The following is a 16407-nucleotide window of genomic DNA, read 5'->3' as shown; positions in this document are numbered from 1 at the left end:
AGCAATAATGGATTATATAAATTAAATCAATCAATATGTTTTTTTTTCTGTTTCAGTACTTTTGGCGAAATAAAGACTGTACGACTGCCTAAGAAAATGGGTGGAACTGGTGCACACAGAGGCTTTGGATTTGTAGACTTTCTCACTAAACAAGATGCAAAGGTGCAGTAATTTACAAGATAATCTTTGCTAGATGTGAAAGTGGATTTGACCAGCTTCATACATGGTTAACTTTAATGACTTCAAAATAAGTAACTAAATGTAAGAGAGGTCTTCCGAGCCTAGAGGAGAAAGCTGCAGACTCCCTTTCTCTGCAGTGAGGATCTCCCAAGCCCTGCCCTTATCTGCATATCAAGGGCTGTCCAATTTTCTGCTTCTAGTGGCTGCTCTGCCCTCTTTTCAACTGCTCAATATCCTTGGGATTGAAGTCAACCCTTCATTTGAAATCCATGGCATTTTTGACTTATTGAATCATTGAATCATTGAATCATAGAATGGTTGCAGCATTGAAGGAGGACACTCAACCCAGAAGGACACTCTTCCCAGAAATACTAGGGAACCAAGGGTCTCATGAAAAGGAGGAATTGAAGGAAATTAGTATTACTAAAACAATAGTGCTGGAGAAATTAATGGAACTGAAAGCTGATAAATCCCCAGGGCCTGGTAATCTACATCCCAGGGGGGATGCCACGGAAATAGTCTTTGCCTCCACCTATCGCTGGCCTTTTATCCAGCTTCACCCCCCTTAAGCAGTATAAATTTCATCATATTTTTACTTCTCTTTAGCTCTGAAGAAGTCATACGGACTCAAAATGTTAACTCTGTCTTTCACTCCACAGATGCTGTTAGATCTGCTGAGTTTTTCCAGCATTTTCTGTTTTTGTTTCAGATTTCCAACATCTGCAGTATTTTGCTTTTATTGAAATAGTGGATGCATTGGTTGTCATCTTCCAAGATTCTGGAAAAATCCCGGCAGATTGGAGGGTGGCAAATGTAGCCCCACTATTTAAAAAGGGAAGGAGGGAGAAAATGGCGAATTATAGACCGGTTAGCCTAACCTCAGTAGTAGGGAAAATGCCTAGTAGGGATGTGATAACAGGACACTTAGAAAAATATCAACGGGATTAGACAAAGTCAACATGGATTTATGAAAGGGAAATCATGTTTGGCAAACCTACTGGAGTTCTTTGAGAATGTAACTAGCAGAATAGCTAATGAAGAACCAGTGGATATGGTGTATTTGGATTTTCGGAAAGCTTTTGATTAAGTCCCACATAAGAGGTTAGTGTGTAAAATTAAAACACATGGGATTGGGGGTAATATATTGACATGGATTGAGAATTGGTTAGCAGACAGGAAGCAGAGAAGGAATAAATGGGACTTTTTCGGGGTGGCAAACTGTGACTAAGTGGTGTACTGCAGGGGTCAGTGCTTGGGCCCCAGTTATTCACAGTATATATCAATGATTTGGATGAGGGAACCAAATGTAATATTTCCAAGTTTGCTGATGACATGAAACTTGGTGAAAATGTGAGCAATGAGGAGGACGTTAAGAGGCTTCAAGGCAATTTAGACAAGTTGAGTGAGTTGGTAAGTACATGAGATGCAGTGTAATGTGGATAAGTGTGATGTTTTCCACTTTGGTAGGAAAAATAGAATGGCAGAGTAATATTTAAATGGTGATAGATTGGGAAATGTTGATGTGTAAAGGGACCTGGGTGTCCTTGTACACCAATCACTGAAAGCAAGCATGCAGGTGCAGCAAGCAGTTAACAACGCAAATAGAATGTTGGCTTTCATTGCAAGAGGACTTGAGTACAGAAGCAAGGATGTCTTACTGTAGCTGTACAGGGCCTTGGTGAGATCACATCTGGAGTAGTGTGTGCAGTTTTGGTCTCCTTACTTAAGAAAGGATATACTTGTCATAGAGGGAGTGCAACTAAGATTCACCAGACTGATTCGTGGGATGGCAGGATTGAGGAGAGATTGGTTCGACTAGGCCTGTATTCTCTGGAGTTTAGAAGAATGAGAAAGGTTCTCATTGAAGCATACAAAATTCTGACATGGCTGGCCAGACTGGATGCAGGGATGATATTTCCTCACGCTTTGGTTGGGGGTGGCGGGGGGGGTCTAAAACAAGAGGTCGCAATCTCAGGATATGGGGTAGACCATTTAGGACTGTGATGAGGAGAAACCTCTTCACTCAGAGGCTGGTGAACCTATGGAATTCTGTACCGTAGAAGGCTTTGGAGATCAAGTCACTGAATATATTTAAGAAGGAAATAGATTTCTGAACTTTAAAAATGTCAGGGGACATGGGGAGAGCGCAGGAGTACGGCTTTGCGATAGAGGATCAGCCATGATCATATTGAATGGTGGAGTAGGCTTGAGGGGCGGAATCACCTACTCCTGCTCCTGTTTTCTGTGTTTCTATGTCTCTAACCTGTCGTCTGTGCCAGCTGTCTGCAAAATTTTTCTTCAGGTAATAATGCAATTCGCCTTTGAAAGTCATGATTGAACGTGCCTCCGCCACATTCCCAGGCACTGCATTCCAGATCCAAACTGATCTGCCCTAAGAAAGTTTTTCCTCGTCACCTTTTCTTCTTTTGCCAATCCTCTGAAAAGAGTTTCCTCTGGTTCTTGATCTTTCCACCAAAGGCAACAACTTCTCCTGATCTATTCTGATCAGACCCCTCATCAAGTTGAACACCTCTAAGTATCTCCTCCTAACTTTCTCTTCTCTAAGGAGAACACCTCCAGTTACTCCAATCTACCCGTGTAGTTCCTCACCTCCAGAACCGTTCTTGTGAATCTTTTCTGCACTCTATCTAATGCCATCACATCCTTCCTAATGTGTGGTGCCCAGGACCGAACACCATATTTCAGTTGAGATTGAACCAGTGTTATAGACAGGTTTATCATAACTTCCTTGCTTTTGACTCTATGCCCTGTTTATCAAGCGCAGGATCCCATATGCTTTATGAACCACTTTTTCAATCTGCCCTGCTACTTGAATGATTTGTGCAAATATACCCCCAGGGTCCTTCTACTCTTGACTTATACCATTCATCAGATATTGCCCCTTCTCGTGCTTTCTACCTAAATGAATCATTTCACACTTCTCTGCATTAAATTTCATCTGCCAGTTGTCCGCCCATTCCACCAGCTTGTCCATGTCCTTTTGAATTTTATCACTATCTTCCTTGCAGTTCACAGTATTTCGAGTTTTACATCATCTGCAAATTTTGAAATTGCACCCTGTACACCCAAGTCTAGGTCATTAATATATATCAGGAAGAGCAGGGGATCCTAACACTGACCCCAAGGGAACTCCACTATAGAATCATAGAATGGTTACAGAATAGCACAGAAGGAGGTGGTGACATAGTGGTATTGTCACTGGACTAGCATTCCAGAGAGCCAGGGTAATTCTCTGGGGACCCGGGTTTAAATCCCACTATGGCAAATGGTGAAATCTGAATTCAGTAAAAAGCTGGAATTAAAAGTCTGGTGATGACCATGAGACCATTGCCGATTGTGGTAACCTAATGTCCTTTAGGGAAGGAAATCTACCACCCTTACCCGGTCTGGCCGACATGTGACTCCAGACCCACAGCAAAGTGGTTGACTCTTAAATGCCCTCTGAGCAAGGGCAGTTAGGGACAGTCAATAAATGCTGGCCTGGGCAGCAATGCCCACATCCCGTGAATGAATAAAGAATTTTAAAAATCTTGTCTGTGCCAGCACTCTGCAAGAGCAACCCACCTAGTCCCACTCCCATGCCTTTTCCCTGTAGCCCCGCAAATTTTTGTCTTCAGATAATGAACTAATTTTCTTTTGAAAGTCGCTATTGAATCTGCCTCCATCACACACGGGCAGTGCACACCAGATCCTAACTACTTGCTGCCTATATGCTTTGTTCCAGTCCAAAAAAAAAGCGTTCACCACTCGTCTCTGCTCTGTCACTCAGTCAATTTCTTATTTGTGCTGCTACTGTCTCTTTTATTCCATGGGCTGTGCCTTTGCAGACAAGCCTATTATGTCGCACTTCGCAGAATGCCTTTTGGAAACCCGTGTACACCATTTCAACTGCAATATCCTCATCAACCTTCGCTGTTACCTCATCAAAAACTCAAGTTAGTTAAACAGGATTTTCCCTTAACACATCCATGCTAGCCTTCCTTAATTAATTCATATTTGTCCAAGTGACTCTTAATATGGGTTACGATTTCTAAAAGCTTTCCCACAATCAAGGCCCGTAGTTGCTGGGCTTATCTTTACACATTTTTTAAACAAAGGTGTAACATTTACGATTCTCCAGGCATCTGGCACCACCCATGTATCTTAGGAGGATCAGAAGATTATGGCCAGTGCCTCCACAATTTCCACCCTTACTTCCCTCATTTTCCATAGCTGCATGTAATCTGGTCCTGCTGACTTATCAACTCCTAAGTACAGCCAGCTATTTAATACCTCCTCTTTATTAATTTTAAGCCTGTCCAGTGTCTCAACTACCTCCACTTTTGCTAAGACTTTGTCAACATCGTCTTCCTTGGTAAAAACAGATGCAAAGTACTCTTTTAGTATCTTAGCCATGTCCCTCCTCCATGTGTAAAACCCACTTTTAGGTCCCTAATTGGCCCCACTCCTCCTTTTACCACCTTTTTACTATTTATATTCCTATAGAAGAATTTTCGATTCCTTTTATGTTAATTGCCAGTCCCTCCGCTCTTTGTTTCTCTTATTTGTTTTTTCCACTTCCCACCTGAACCTTCAGCCTGGTTCTCAATTGTATTATTCCTCTGACATCAGTTATATGCACTCATTTCCAAATTCATTTTACTCCCTATCTCTTTCGTCATCCAGGGAGCTCTGGATTTGTTTGCCTTACCTTTGCATCTTGTGGAAATATACCTCGACTCTACTCGAGCTATCCCCTCTTTAAAGGCCAAGCCTAGTGTTTTGTTACAATTTTGCCTGCCAATCTTTATTTCCAATTTACCTGGGCCAGATTCATTCTCACTCCAATAAAGTTAGCCCTCCCACAATTAATTATTTTTACTCTGGATTGCTCCCTGTCTTTCCATAGTTAACCTAAACCTTATGATACAATGATCACTGTCCCCTAAATGTTCTCCTACTGACTCTTAATCCACTTTACCCACATCATTCCCCAGAACCAGATCGAGAAATACCTCCTTCCTTGCTGGACTGGAAACATACTGATGTAGAAAATTCTCTTGAATGCCCACTAGAATCTCTTGACCCTCTTTGCCCTTTTACCCAATTATTGTTCCAGTCTATATTAGGATAATTAAAGCCCCTGTGAGAAATACTCTATATTTCTCGTGCCTCTCTGTAATTTCATTTCAAATTTGTTCCTCTATGTTTTTCCCATTAGTTAGTAGCTTATAGAATTTATCCAGCAATGTAATGACGTTTGTATTGTTCCTTAGCTGCAACCAAATAGATCCTGCCCTTGATCCCTCTAGGACATGCTGCCCTTTGAGCACTATAATGTTCTGATCAATCATTGCTGCTACTCCCTTTCTTATCTTTCCTGAGTACCTTGTATCCAGGACTGTTTGATAGCCTCGATTTCTACTTGCATATGCTACTAACTAGATAGTTTTAATAAATGCCAAAGTCACGCAGATCTAAAAAATCAAAATGTAAGAGAACCACTTTTCATGATAAATGTGGACCAAGAAAATATGTTATCAGAAAATGCTAGAAATACTCACCAGGTCTGGCAGCATCTATGGAGAGCTCTGACCTGCTGAATATTTCTAGCTCTTTTTTTGTTTCCATTTCGAGAATCCTCCGAATTTTGCCGTTAGACTAGGAAGAAATCTGGCAATGGATGATATCCTGCATGTCACCAGGACACGCTATTCATTGAGGCAGCATATTCCAAGATGGTGGAAGGCTTAACTTCAGTTTGTAGTTAGGATCTTTAAGCACAGTTAGAGGTCATTTACCCCATTGTACCTGTCATTTTTTTGGAAGAGCCGTATTACAAAAGCAATAGTCTAAGCAGGTCTGTCAGTTTGCCAGTTCGAGCTTCAGTGTTTCAAAAAAAGTCACCAGTGAGACAATTGACGAGGATTTAAATTAATCATTGCCTTAGTGGATAAGCTTGATTTTTTTTTTTGGAACTTATTTTGGATTAAATTATTTTTATTATGGCTAGCACAGATTCTTGTATTGGCGGAGGCTTAGTTCTGAAAGTTTACCTGTGTGACATGAGTTTCTTGAAAAGTAGCTCTAGGTGTTGACTTGAACAATAGTCACTTTTTAGATTTGTGACAGGTGTGAGTATGGAACACAAAAGAATTAGGTCTGTTGAGCTGCTTTCTTCAAGCAGGCCATTTACAGTTGGCCATAATATCTAGTGTGCCTCAATTTATTTAATCTCAAGGGATGCAATTCGCCTCCCCAACCCCCACCTCAAACAAAGCAGAATTTGAATTTAAGTTTGAAATTAGTATTGCTTCCCGTTCAATATCAGAGTACAAATCAGAACCTCTTTCCATCCCATAGTGAATCTCGTCTGGCCTGTGAATGTCAACATTGTTTTTCTCAGGTCTATATGTGAGTGTTAGAAGGTCGGAAGTTTGGACTGATTTTGATCAGCAACTTTTGTGATTTATTCAGAATGACAAAAGAAAGGTTTAACTATATGGTGAGTGATTTGTGTTGTTAACTTAAATATTAGAAAGATTTTACATTCTAATAAGTAAGCTCCATGTACATTGCAAATAATTGATGAATAGGCATAAAAATGTGCTTTTATTTCTAAAGTATTATTAAATTACTTTAAATGGAATTGCTGAACATTTGTGATTTTTAAATGTTTGATATATAATTTTTTAGTATTCATTTCTATTAATATTTAGGAGATGATGGTGTAGTGGTAATGTCACTGGGTGAGTAATTCAGAGGCCCAGGCTAATACTTTGGGGATATGTGTTCAAATCCCACCATGGCAGTTGATGGGATTTAAATTCAATTAATTAATATAATCTGGAATATAGATATAGTCTCAGTGATGATGACCATGAAAATATCATTAATTGTTGTGAAAACCCACCTGGTTAATTGTCCTTTAGGGAAGAAAATCTGCCATCCTTACCTGATCTGGCCTACATGTGACTCCAGACCCAAGCAATGTGATTGACTCTTGACTTTCCTCTTCAATGGGCTAGTAAGCCACTCCTTTCAAGGGCAATAAGGGATGGGCAACAAATGCTAGCCTTGCCAGCAACGCCTACATCCCATGAAAGAATTAAAAAAAAGTCAATGGCCTCCTACTGAAATAAATTTTTGAAAATTTCCCACTTTAGGGCAATTTTACTTTGATGTAATGTATGATTAACTAAAAGTTTTTGTATGTTGTTCAGGCTCCTGGGATTTTCAGTCATGTACTAGATATAGTTTTACCATGTAGCTACTTTAAATCATTTGTCATTGCATTTGTTAATTAAGAGGCTTATTAAGGCCATTAAAGTTGTAATTAACGAAGATTTTTCATTGCTCATCTAACATTATGGTTGACGGGAGGGCGAAGAGGCCAGGCGGCCTTTACATTTTTCAGGAAACCTCATCCACGGGCGGGATGAGGTTTCCGTTATTAAATTTTTAAAAAATGTATGGACAGAATTTTCCCCATGTATATGTTCAGATGACTGATTCTGATGCGTGGCATTTTTTCCGGATTTTAAAATCTGTTTTTTAGGCATTTAAATTCTTCAGCCTCCTAAGGTAGCTCTCTACCTTCAGGGAGCTTTCATTCCGTGCCCTCCTCCCACCCCCCACCCCCACCCTGGCATCGCTGAGCTTTTCAGCATGCGGTTCATGCTGGCTGTTAATTGGCCAGCCAATGTGAAATCACAGTCGGGCGCTAATTGCAGTCAGGTAGCCGTTCCCTAGCCACTCCAAGGCCCGCCGATAGCGGGCACCTGCTGAACTAAGAATCCTCTAGATACTGGTGCAAACAACCCAGTTAAAAATAATAGGGGCAGTTAAAGAAGTGTTTTTCTTCCCCCTTTGAACACTTGTTTATTTGTTGTAAAAATATTGGAGATGAGAGGAAACTGCTGCATTGCTGGATTGGTGGTGGGAGGTTCAGTGATGAAATCTCCAGAAAAGCCTTCAACTCCAATTGGCAAATCTAATTCTGTGTAACCTTCAATTCACTTTTACGTACCACTGAACACTGCAAAAGGTACATTTTATGAATATGAGCATTAATATTTAAAAACCCATAAAAATTAAAACTACTAAAAGTTTCTTTGTTGCCATTTCTCCCCCTCTCTAATGTTGTTTGGTGCAGCTATTTATAGTAAGGCTTCACTTTCCGATAAGAGTTTCTTCTAAAATTGTTCATTGAAAATTTTTTGGGATTTATCATTTTTATATTTAAATTTTAATTTGCTTTCAAAATATGCACATTTTATGCAATACTTTTAATTATAAACAACACTGAATATTATCCAATAATATAACTTGAAACTCAACTAGGAATACTTTTTCAATTCAATCTTCAACACAATACATAACTTTTAGAACTAGAGTTTGTATTTTCCTCTTAGCTAATGTTGAATGTTAGAGGGACAATGCTTTATATTCATATCTACATTTTTTAGTAAAGTTAGTCAATTCAATTGAGAAAAATGTAGCCATTTGTTAGTATCTTACATCAAATGATTTATATCTTGTGTTATTTTTAGTTATCTGTATAATTTCAAGTAAGACATAGCCTCATTTTATGACACAAACTGAAAGCAGGATTTTCTATTTGTTTGAAGTATCCATGTAAATAAAACTTGAAGAACTGATTGGACTAAAAGTCTTAAAAACATTGAGGTGTCCATTCTTAATCACTCAGTTCCAATATCTGTTGCAACATGCAGGATAAGCTTTTGTTCCTGTTAAGTGCAGTGTCTCTTCTAGAAGAACTTGCTGTGAACATCTGGCTTAGGAGCGAAATCAATTTCAGGTTGTTAATGTAACATTGAGATGCTTGAAGTGGATTTGAAGCAGGTCTGAGTTTTAATTTGATGTGGTCTATTGTAGAAATCTGGAGAGTCTAATTAAATTGATGTCAAAGCCAGCTTGCAGAGCTGAAGGCTCTCCTTGAGCAGAACAGCTCCAGATTCTGTGCCAGTGTTTTTAGTTCCAATTTATTGTGGCTACAGTTACACAAGGAAAAGGACTTGAGGAGGCAGCACTTAAACCATTAAGCATCATCGTCATGGCCAGCAATTTCAGCAGCAGCTTAACTTGGTCAATTTTCAGAGGCCCGTTACAAGAAAATACAGTTTGATGACTTGATCACTGGAGGTCTTATACCATTTTGTATTTTTTAAAAAATGCTGGCAAATCTGTAGATTCTGTAAGGAATAGTATTTAAATGATAAAAACAAAAAAACTGCGGATGCTGGAAATCCAAAACAAAAACAAAAACAGAATTACCTGGAAAAACTCAGCAGGTCTGGCAGCATCGGTGGAGAAGAAAAGAGTTGACGTTTCGAGTCCTCATGACCCTTCGACAGAACTTGAGTTCGAGTCCAAGAAAGAGTTGAAATATAAGCTGGTTTAAGGTGTGTGTGTGGGGGGCGGAGAGAGAGAGAGAGAGAGGTGGAGGGGGGGGTGTGGTTGTAGGGACAAACAAGCAGTGATAGAAGCAGATCATCAAAAGATGTCAACAACAATATGCTGCTGCATATTTTGCTGTAGCAGGGTACCTAATATAGCTCAGCCGAGAGTTAGCCTTGTCCCAGCTTTCAGCAACTTCATGGGCAAAAATATTTTAAGTTGAAAGTGAGTTGATAGCAATGAAGTGAGGGAGACAAAAATACATATGAATATACAAATTAGCAGCAGGAGTAGGCCATTCGGCCCCTCGAGCCCACTCTGCCATTTGATAATATTACAGCTGATCTGATTGTGGCCTCTACTTTCCTGTCCACCCCCTATGCCCTTTGACTCCCTAATAAGACAAGAATCTATCTAACTCGGCCTGAAAAATATTCACTGACCCTGCCTCCACTGCTCTCGGCAGGAGAAATCCGTAGACTAACAACTTTCTGAGAAAAAAGCAATTCTCCTCATCTCTGTCTGAAATGGTAGACCCCTTATTTCTAAACTGTGTCCTAGTTCTTGTTTTTCCCAAAATGGGAAACATCCTTTCAGCATCCACCCTGCCAAGTCCCCTCAGGATCTTGATATGTTTCAATAAGATTACCTCTCACTCTTCTAAATTGCAGGGAATACAGGCCCAACCTGCCCTCATAAGACAACCCCTTCACCCAGGAATAACTCGAGTGAACCTTCCCTGTACTGCTTCTAATGCAATTATATCCTTTCTTAAATTAGTAGACAAAACCTATACACAGTACTCCAGAATGGTCTCGCCAACACCCTATATAACTGTAGGAAAACTTCCCTGATTTAAAATCCATTCTCCTTGCAATAAATGGCAACATTCTTTAATCACTTGCTATATCTGCATACTAACCTTTTGAGATTCATATACCAGGACACCCAGATCCCTTTGTACCAGAGTTATGCAATCCTTGTCTATTTAAATAATATGCCACTTTTCTTCCTGCCAAAGTGGACAAGTCTACGTTTTACCACATTATGCTTCATCGCCAATTTTCTTCCCACTCACTTAACCTGTCTATAACCCTTTGCAGACTCCTTATGTCCTCTTCACAACTTGCTGTCCTACCTATCTTTGCGTCATCAGCAAATTTATCAACCTGCTCCTTAATAATAGGTTCCAACATTTTTTCCCATGACAGATGTTAGGCTAACTGACCTGTAGTTTTTTTTTACTTTCTGTCTCCTTTCCTTGAATAGAAGAGTTACATTTGCTATTTTACAATCTGTTGAGACCTTTCCAGAATCTAGGTAATTTTGGAAACTTACAACCAATGCATCTACTATCTCAGCAGCCACGTCTTTTAAGACCCTAGCAGAAGTCCATCAGGGCCTGGGGACTCGTCAGCCTTTATTTCTAATAATTTCCTCAGTACCCTTTCCTTGGCAATTGTAATTTTTCTAAGTTCCTGTCTTTCAAATCTTGATTTAGTTATTTCTGGAATGTTGTTTCTAGGTAGCTTTCTCTCATACTCTAATTTATTCCTCATTATATTTTTTAGCCATTCTTTTCTGTTTTTTATATTCTGTCCAATCTTCTGACCTGCCACTAATCTCTGTGGAATTTATATGCCTTTTCTTTCAATTTGATGCTATCTTTAACTTCCTTAGTTAGCCACGGATGTTATGCCCTTCTTCTAGAGTCTTTCTTTCTCACTGGAATGAATCTTTGCTGAGTGTTAGGAAATATCCTAAATGCCTGTTACTGCATCTCTACTGGCCTATCCCTTAACCTAATTTTCCAGTTCATTTTAGCCAGCTCCTTTTCCATACTCTGATAATTGCCTTGATTTAAATTTAAAACACTAGTCTTAGACTGACTCTTCTCTCTCTCAAACTGTGAAATTCAATCATGTTATGATCACTGCCTTTACTATGAGGTCACTGATTAATCCTGTCGCATTACACATTACCAGGTCAAGAATATGCTTTCTGATTGGCTCTAGAATGTGCTGCTCTAAGAAACTGTCCTGAAAATACTCTATGAACTTTCCTTCTGAATTGAGTTCTGAAGATGAATCATATTAGAGTAAAATGTTAACTCTGTTTCTCTCGCCACAGATGCTGCCAGACCTGCTGAGATTTTCCAGCACTTTTCCGTTTTTATTTCACATCTCCAGCATTTTGCTTTTATCTATGAACTCATCTTCCATGGTTACCTTTGCCAATCTGATACATCCAATCTATATATAGATTAACATTACCCATGATAATCGCTTTACCTTTCTCACAAGTCTCCATTATTTCTTCATGTATACCCTTTCATACAATGTAGTTACTGTTAGGGGACCTGTAAATACTCCCTCAAGTGACTTCTTACCTTTACTATTTCGTATCTCTACCAAAACTGATTCTACATCTTTATCTTTGAAACTAAGGTCATCTCTCACTGTTATATTAATCTCATCCTTAATTAACAGAGCTATCCCACCCCTTTTTCCTAGCTTCCTGTCCTTCCAAAATGTCATGTACCCTTGAATATTCAGGTCCCAGCCTTCGTCATCTTTCAACCAACCATGTCCCTGTAATAGCTATCAGATTGTACATGCTTAAAGGGGTAGACCGGGTAGAAGTAGGTAAGATATTTCCCCTGGTTGAGGAGTCTAGAACCAGGGTGCACAATTTCAAAATAAGGGGGAAGCGCTTAGGACGAAGATGAGAAGAATTTTTTTACACAGAGGTTTGTGAATCTGTGGAATTTTCTACCCCAGAGCGCTGTGGAAGCTTAGTCATTGAGCATGTTTAAAGCAGAGATTGACAGATTTCCAAATACCAATGACGTAAAGAGATATGGGGATAATGTGGGTAAAAGGCATTTAAGTGGATAATCAGCCATGATCGTATTGAATGGTGGAGCAGGCTTGATGGCTGAATGGCCTACTCCTGCTCCTATGTTCCTACATATGTATTCCTATTTGGGCTGACAATTTATCAGATTTGTTACAAATACTATGTGCAATCATTATCTTTTAACTATTTTTGCAACTTCTAGCCTTATCTGCTGGTGCTCTCTTAAGTTTTTGACTCTGTCCCATCCTGCCACACTCAGGTTATCATTACCGTTATTGCTACCTTGTCTTGTCCTCTCTCTTTAATTTATCATGTCTTTCTTCACTTGACCCTTCACCCCCTCAATTTAGTTTAAAGCCCTCTCTACTGCCCTAGTTATCTGACTCACCAGAACTCTGGTCCCAGCATTGCTCAGGTGAAGACTCCCCCAATGGTACAGCTCCCATTTTCCCCAGTACTTGTGCCAGTGCCCCATGCATCCAAACCCATTTCTCCCACATCAATCTTTGAATCACCCATTCAGCTCTCTAATCTTATTTACCCTTCCCCAATTTGCTCATGGCTCAGGTAATAATCCAGAGATTATTACCTTTGAAGGTCCGCTTTTTAATTTAGCTCCTAACTGCTCATACTCGATAATCAGAACCTCTTTACTAGTCCTATCTATGTCTTTGGCACCTCTGTGGACACTGAAAACTGGATCCTCCCCCTCCTACTGAAAGTTTCTCTCCAGACCATGGCAGATTTCCCAAACTCTGGAATAAAAGCAAAATTGTGCAGATGCTGGAGATCTGAAATAAAAACAAAATGCTAGGAAAACTCAGCAGATCTGGCAACACCTGTGGAGAGAGAAACAAGTTAACATTTCGAGTCCAATATGTCTCTTCTATCGGGTTCCTAAGGATTGTTCTTCTTCTGGAACAAAATATCCAAGTAACTTTCCCCCTCCCTAAAGCATCGCTGTGTCCGAAGCTCAGACTCCACATTCATCTTCAGCCAAAATTCAAGTGGCAGCTAACACAAATGTGTTTGCCTTGGATCACACTGGCATCCACGAGACTCCCACATAGTACAGCTGCAAGACATCACCTGCACTGCCATCTTTATGGTGTTTCATTTGATCAATTATTTTATTAATTAAATTTTAAATAGTGTCTCTAGCCCTGCCTGTACATATGTTCTTATTATTTCATTACCCCGATTGAAATTTCCTAGTTTAGATAAGGGAAAATAAAAAATACTCACCAACCGCCCACCTACCTGTTCCCTGTGATGTCAACATTGAGTCCTGCCCTCTCTGCTGGCCCCCGCATCCTGCCCTCTCTGCTAGGCCACCCCCCGCCTTCTCTGCTGGCCCCTTTTGTCACAGGGATTCAGTTTTAAAATGTAATTAATTTTTAACAAAACGTTTCAATTTTATGACCAGTGTCTCCTGACCATATGATGTTTCACTGTCTCAGATTTAATTAAAGAAAAATGCATGATACTTTGTCTATCACTATCCAAAATTGAACTTGATTAATGTTCATCTGTTTCAAGAACAGCAAAAAACATTTAACCTTACCAGATAACGTAGCTTATTCAACAAGGGATCTTGGTCCTTCCAGCTCCTTCAGTTTAATTCCAACTGTTATTAACAGTGTCAGCTAATTCTAAGGGGATTGCCTGAACTTCCCAGGGTTCTTGTTTTAATGTTTTTTTCCCTATAGTTCTGCATTACCTTGTAATTTTTAAGACTATTTCTTTATGGTTCGAGAGCAGTTGTTCCCAATACTTCTAGTTAAATTGTTATTCGTGTGTCTCATCTCTAGTGATGGAAAAAGAATGTTTGTACTATGATGACACCAAGCAGTTCAGCTAGCACAGCTGTTTTACATGCTATGTTTACACTTAGGGAGGTTACCCAATTAGTGTAGCAATGTGTTGAATTAAATAAACACTTGGAAGTCAGCAATTTATAATTTAATTGCTGTTTACATTTACACAAAACTTCTTTTACAAATGATAAACAACTTTGTAATTGCCATAAATACATTTTGTTTGTAATTCAAAAATGTTCAAGGGTGTTTTTCTTCTTGTTCTGCAGAAAGCCTTCAATGCCCTTTGCCACAGCACTCACTTGTATGGTCGACGATTAGTACTAGAATGGGCAGACTCTGAAGACACAGTGGAAACATTGCGCAGAAAGACGGCTGAACATTACTATGGTAAACAGTTTTCAATTTGCAAATTAATATTTTAACTGATGAAATTTAAGTTTGAAATGCAATATGAAATGTAGAGGATTCAAACAAGCCATTTTCTTGAGTCACATTGCAACATTAATGGCAAATACTAAACTTGGAATAATTTTTGTATTTTACCATAAACGCAGAATGGATACATCTCACAATGAAAGCAATTCATAAATGTATCTCTTATTCAAAACTATTATCCTTATTCCCAAAGTGTGGAGAAGGGAAATAAGTGAGGATCCAAAACCCAGCCTAGGAAGTTTAATATTTTTTTTAAGTACTTATTTGTATATTATCTTAATAATTATTAAGCCCATTATAACAATAGCAAAAATCTGACTTGCAGTCACCTTTAAACAAGATGAACTGAGCCTGCAACAAATGATTGATCATATTTGAATTCAAAGCTAATGTAAATTTCAAGCCATCTCTCCATTTTCTAAATGTCCTACAATTACCATTTTAATCATCGGTTCTAGTATTTTCCCACTGACAGATGTTAGGCTAACTGGCCTAGGGTTTCCTGCTTTCTGTCTCCATCCTCTCTTGAACAGATGTTTTCCAATCTGATTGATATTAGCAATTCATATTGGTCAAGACAAAGGATTTGCATAGGTCTCATTGCTTTTATTAGTCTGTAATTTATTTATTTTCCAGCTATTAGGTTAAGGAAAACTAGAAGAGATCCGTACTTGATATCTCTCCACCCTTCACCTTGTAAATACTTTCCATTGGCAGTTTCACTCTGCTGCTGTCTCTCCTCCTCTCCTCTCTCCTTTCCTCACCTCACTTCTTCCTTTTCCTCTTTCTCTTCTCTCCTCTCCTTGCTTCTCGCCCCTCATTCCTCGCTCTGGCCACCCCCCGCCTCGCACCACCCCGCCCTCTCGCTCACTCTCACACGCGTGGACTGTGGACTGTCCAACCTTGCCTGTTATGGACCCAAGATTCTCAAACTGTACCTAACATTAAGACCAAGGTGAGCTGGGTTTGCACCATGCAACAAGTTAAAAGCAAAGCTAAGCGATTCCACAACCAGCAGATCAGATCTAAGCTCTGCAGTCCTGCCACATGCAATTGTGAATGATGGTGGACAAGTAAACAACTCACTGGAAGAGGAGGCTCCTCAAATAGCCCCATCCTCAATAATGGGGGAGCCCAGGACATCAGTGCAAAAGATAAGGCTGAAGCATTTGCAATAGTCTTCAGCCAGAAGTGCCGAGTGGATGATCCATCTCGGTCTCCGGAGGCCCCAGCACCACAGATGCCAGTCTTCAGCCAATTTGATTCACTCCACGTGATATCAAGAAATGGCTGAAGGCACTGGATACTGCAAAGGTCATGGGCCCTGGCGATATTCCGGCAATAGTACTGAAAATTTGTGCTCCAGAACTTGCCGCACCGCTAGCCAAACTGTTCCAGTACAGCTACAACACTGGCATCTACCCATAAATGTGAATAATTGCCTAGGTATGTCCTGTCCACAAAAAGCAGGACAAATCCAACCCGGCCAATTACAGCCCCATCAGTCTACTCTTCATCATCAGTAAAGTGATGGAAGAGGTCATCAAGAGGGCTATATATCAGCACTTGCTTAGCAATATTCTGTTCACTGATGCTCAGTTTGGGTTCCACCAAAGCCACTTGGCTCCTTACCTAATTACAGCTTTCGTTCAAAAATGGACAAAAGAGCTGAACTCCAGAAGTGACATCAAGG

General features: G+C 39.8%; 1 protein-coding gene across 11 annotated transcripts in view; it reads left to right on the top strand.

Annotated features, from left to right (window-relative positions):
- rbm19 (RNA binding motif protein 19) overlaps positions 1-16407 on the top strand; it is a 276899-nt gene that overhangs the window by 128263 nt on the left and 132229 nt on the right. For all 11 annotated transcript variants that reach the window (XR_005944826.1, XM_041202778.1, XM_041202779.1 and 8 more), the window contains 2 exons: positions 57-162; positions 14546-14666. Coding sequence is in view for 10 of the 11 variants with exons in the window: in XM_041202778.1 (XP_041058712.1) it covers positions 57-162; positions 14546-14666 (227 nt within the window). In the remaining variant the exon portion in view is untranslated. The remainder of the gene's footprint in view (positions 1-56; positions 163-14545; positions 14667-16407) is intronic.

The sequence above is a fragment of the Carcharodon carcharias genome, chromosome 13 (assembly GCF_017639515.1).
Source record: "Carcharodon carcharias isolate sCarCar2 chromosome 13, sCarCar2.pri, whole genome shotgun sequence".
Classification (NCBI taxonomy): Eukaryota; Metazoa; Chordata; class Chondrichthyes; order Lamniformes; family Lamnidae; genus Carcharodon; species Carcharodon carcharias.
Note: the sequence above shows the minus strand (reverse complement) of the source record. Positions and strands in the feature narration are given on the sequence as shown.